At 56.0% G+C, this 3,272-nt stretch overlaps 1 protein-coding gene across 1 annotated transcript; it reads right to left on the bottom strand.

Annotated features, from left to right (window-relative positions):
• Positions 1-1,040: 1,040 nt before the first annotated feature.
• Positions 1,041-2,427, bottom strand: LOC100714076 (interferon alpha-inducible protein 27-like protein 2). Its single transcript, XM_003462638.5, has 4 exons — positions 2,295-2,427; positions 2,183-2,209; positions 1,679-1,840; positions 1,041-1,230 (listed from the first exon to the last, which is right to left on the bottom strand). The coding sequence occupies exons 1-4, from the start codon at positions 2,299-2,301 to the stop codon at positions 1,139-1,141; spliced, it is 288 nt and encodes a 95-aa protein (XP_003462686.4). The 5' UTR covers positions 2,302-2,427; the 3' UTR covers positions 1,041-1,138.
• Between the last annotated feature and the right edge of the window lie 845 nt (positions 2,428-3,272).

Raw genomic sequence — 3,272 nt, forward strand, 5'->3', positions numbered from 1 at the left:
TTAAAGTTGAAATTGGGGCTTCTCTTGAGAAATTGCAAAGATTCAAGATCCATACATCAGTGCTTGGAGTGATCTATTCCAGGGCCTCTGTGCTTTGGCACATGCATGACATTGCCTCAGGGGGTCCTGAGCAGGTGGGTCACTCTGCACAGATCATGGAGCCACATCCTGCTGCGGTCCACCATCTCTTCCCCTGGTGGACTTGTAGGTATTTGCCTTCTACCCTCATTGCCATGGAAACATCTAAAGTTTCTGTTTCTCTTTCCAACTTTCCTGCTGAGCCCCTGGGACCTATTTATCCTCCTTTTCCCTTTGCCTCCAGCCTCCAGGGCCAGGCTTCTTGAGCTCCTGGATGCCCCAGCCACCTGGCGCCCTCCTCCAAACCCCTCCAGCCCTGCCCGTCTTCTGCACTCCCTGCTGCTGCAGCCTGGAGCATGGTGTCTAGTGCCACACCCATTCTTCCTGACATTCTAGACTCCTTGGGATCAGGGTGGGCCCCTCCTTGCACTGCAGTAACTGTTGCATAGACATGGACTGCAGGCTTTGGGGGAAAGTGTGAATTTTAACCTCTTTCCACTTCCCAGGCAGTGTAGAGGACACTCTAGATCCAGTCTCTTTCCCAAGGTGCCCAGAGCCCCACCCTAAAGCTGGGCACACTGTATTGCAGATGGCTCCTTGGCCACCCAACAGGACTGCGGGCAAGGAGAGGACAATATGGCATCTATCCCGGGCACATAGGGCCATTACTGAGGATGCTAAGGTCAGTGGTTCACTGTGTGTCCCGCATCTCTGCATTCCAGCAGGAACCTGCATCAAGCCAGCATTGAAAAAGGGGGTAAACTGAGGCCCACAGAATGCCCAAGGGCAGCTCTGGGTCAGACAGCCCCAGACCACATAACCCATTACTTCCTGCGCACTGGTTGTGCTGGATCCACCAACTCACCCTTGGTGCCCTCCAGGACAGGGCTGGCCTGGAGTACCAGGAAGTCTCACCCCCAGGAGCACACTCCCCTAAGAGAAACACAAGGAGACAGGAGGCATATGGGCTCAAGGCCTTTATTCCTCATTTTTCTCTGATCTGAGTAAGGGTTTTGTTCAACTCAGGATGCGTTTTTCTCCTGGATGGACCTCTTCAAGCTTAGAATCCAGTGGAATTCCCCAACAAGGCCCCCACAGCGGCCCCGACAGAGCCCAGGACCACGTTGGAAGATGCGGAGAGTCCAGCTGCCCCTGGGAAAGAGACCGGGTGAGTACATGGCTAACAGGTGGAGGGTCCCCCTTCTCCCGCCCATTCCTTTGTGTAATCGCCCAGGGCTCTGCTTTGGACAGAGAAGGCTGCAGAGAGCAAAGGGACTGACTGAGTTCCCGGGAACCCAGAGCTTCAGGGCACCACCTTTCCACAGGGAATGCTGCGGAGGCTCCAGGCTCCAGGTTCAGCCAGGGCTGAGCCCAGAGCCCAGGCAACCTGTACCCCAACACGGTCTCCTCCCTTCTTCACCCTACCTAGCACTTCGTCAGCCTTTTAAGTCACTCCAAACCTCACTCAGAAGGAGCCAGACTGTAGGAAAGGCGACGGAGAGACGAAGAACCTGGCATCCATGACCCAGGAACTTTGGATGCAGAACAGGAAGGCGCCTGCTCCAGGTTCAGGCTGGGCTCCCCGGATCGGGTCACTTACCGATGGACTGCAGGGTGGCCACCACGCCGCCTGCCGCCACCCCGCCCCCGTTGGCGATGGCGGCCGCGGACATCATCTTGGCGGCGATGGAGGAAGCTGCGATCCCGGTCGCGGTGAAGCCCACGGAGGTCAGGACCAAGGGCGCAGCGCCCAGGGCCACAACTGCAGGAGAGGGAGGGGCGGTCGGTGCGGGCGGAGAGGACTTCCCTAACAGTTTCTGGGTACTGCGGTCTGAGCTTGGGGAGGGGGGTGCAAGCTAAAGAAGAAAGTGGACATGGAGCCAGTGGGGACCAAGAAGTCCCAGGACGACCAGGCGCGGATAAGGGCTGGTGTGCCCCTAGCCTTCCCTGGTCTCGGGGTGCTGCGGTGCAATTACTCAGGGTGAACCCGTTTGGAGAATCCCCCGCCCCCACCCCCGGGGCCTGATCCGCGCATCCCCCAGCAGCTCCGGGGCGAGGCTGGGCGTCTCCGCGGAGTCCTGGCCAGCCGGGTCCAGAGACGAACCTGCTCCGACAGCAGTGGCGAGCAGCGCTGCGGAGAGAAGAGCGGGAGAGGGGCGCTGGTGAGCGGGGCTGCGGGGCGCGCGAGGCCCGCCCGGCCCGGGAGGGGAACTCACTGGTCATGGCGAAGTCTCCGGCGGCGAGCGGCTCGGGTCTGAGGTCTGCAGCTCTGTGCGGAGCAACCCAGCCAGGCGAACTGCACCGCTCTTCGCTGAGCGGCGCCTCGCGCTCCCGCGCAGAGGGCGGGGAGGGGCCTCGCCCTGCCCACCCCCACCCCTCCAAAGCCTCGGTTGAGGAAAGCAAAGCATTTTTTCTTCTCTTTTCGTGTCTGCTATTTATCATCAAGAATCTTTGTGACAGATTCTGGAGAACCACGAAAATAATGGCTCCTCTCATTCTCAGATGGTTTGAGGGCTTTTCACCCCTTACCCCAGCCTTTTTCTTAGTAGTGTGGATTGAGCACAAGGCCTTTCCTTATTATTATTATTATTATTATTATTATTATTATTATTATTATTATTTTTGAGACTGAATCTCTCCATCGTGCACGCTGCACGCTGGGCTGGCACTTGGGATCCTCCGGCCTCGGCCTCCCAAAGTGCTGGCATTATAGGCATGCACCATCACTCCTGGCTTCAACAAGATTGTCAGAGTCAAATGTATTGAGGTCTAATTTAAAGTAGACCCAAAACTAAGTTAGCCTTTTAGCGCACAGTTCTATGACTCTGGATGAACTTTTGCAGGCACAGAGATACAGAATGCCTCCCTACCTCGCCTCCCTGAAATTCACAGGCCTCCTTGCAGTTGCCCCTCCTCCATGGCCACCACTAATCTCTTTGCAGCTCCTGCACATCTGCCTCTCCAGAACTTTAATTTGTTTATCATCACGTATTCTCTCCTGTGAACGTGCTTCAGTGCAATGTATCGGCCTCCTTTTCCCTTTCTTTCTTTGTTTTTTTCCTTTTTGTATTAGGAATCGCACTCAGGACTTCATGCTTGCTAGGCAGGGGCTGTGCGGTTTAGCTTGGCCTCCTTTTCCAAGGGTCTAAATTTTGCTTCCTAAATTTTGTTGTTATAAATTCTCTTGGCGTGAA

This window comes from Cavia porcellus, unplaced genomic scaffold (assembly GCF_034190915.1).
Source record: "Cavia porcellus strain 051 isolate PalLab524CR breed Dunkin Hartley unplaced genomic scaffold, mCavPor4.1 scaffold_31, whole genome shotgun sequence".
In the NCBI taxonomy this organism is placed as follows: Eukaryota; Metazoa; Chordata; class Mammalia; order Rodentia; family Caviidae; genus Cavia; species Cavia porcellus.

Excerpts from the sequence above, each read along its gene's own strand:
- LOC100714076 (XM_003462638.5), bottom strand. Across the intron at positions 1,841-2,182 it reads CGCCACTGCTGTCGGAGCAG|TTGTGGCCCTGGGCGCTGCG; the intron begins GTTCGTCTCTGG and ends CCTCTCCTGCAG. Across the intron at positions 1,231-1,678 it reads GGCCACCCTGCAGTCCATCG|GGGCAGCTGGACTCTCCGCA; the intron begins GTAAGTGACCCG and ends TCTCTTTCCCAG.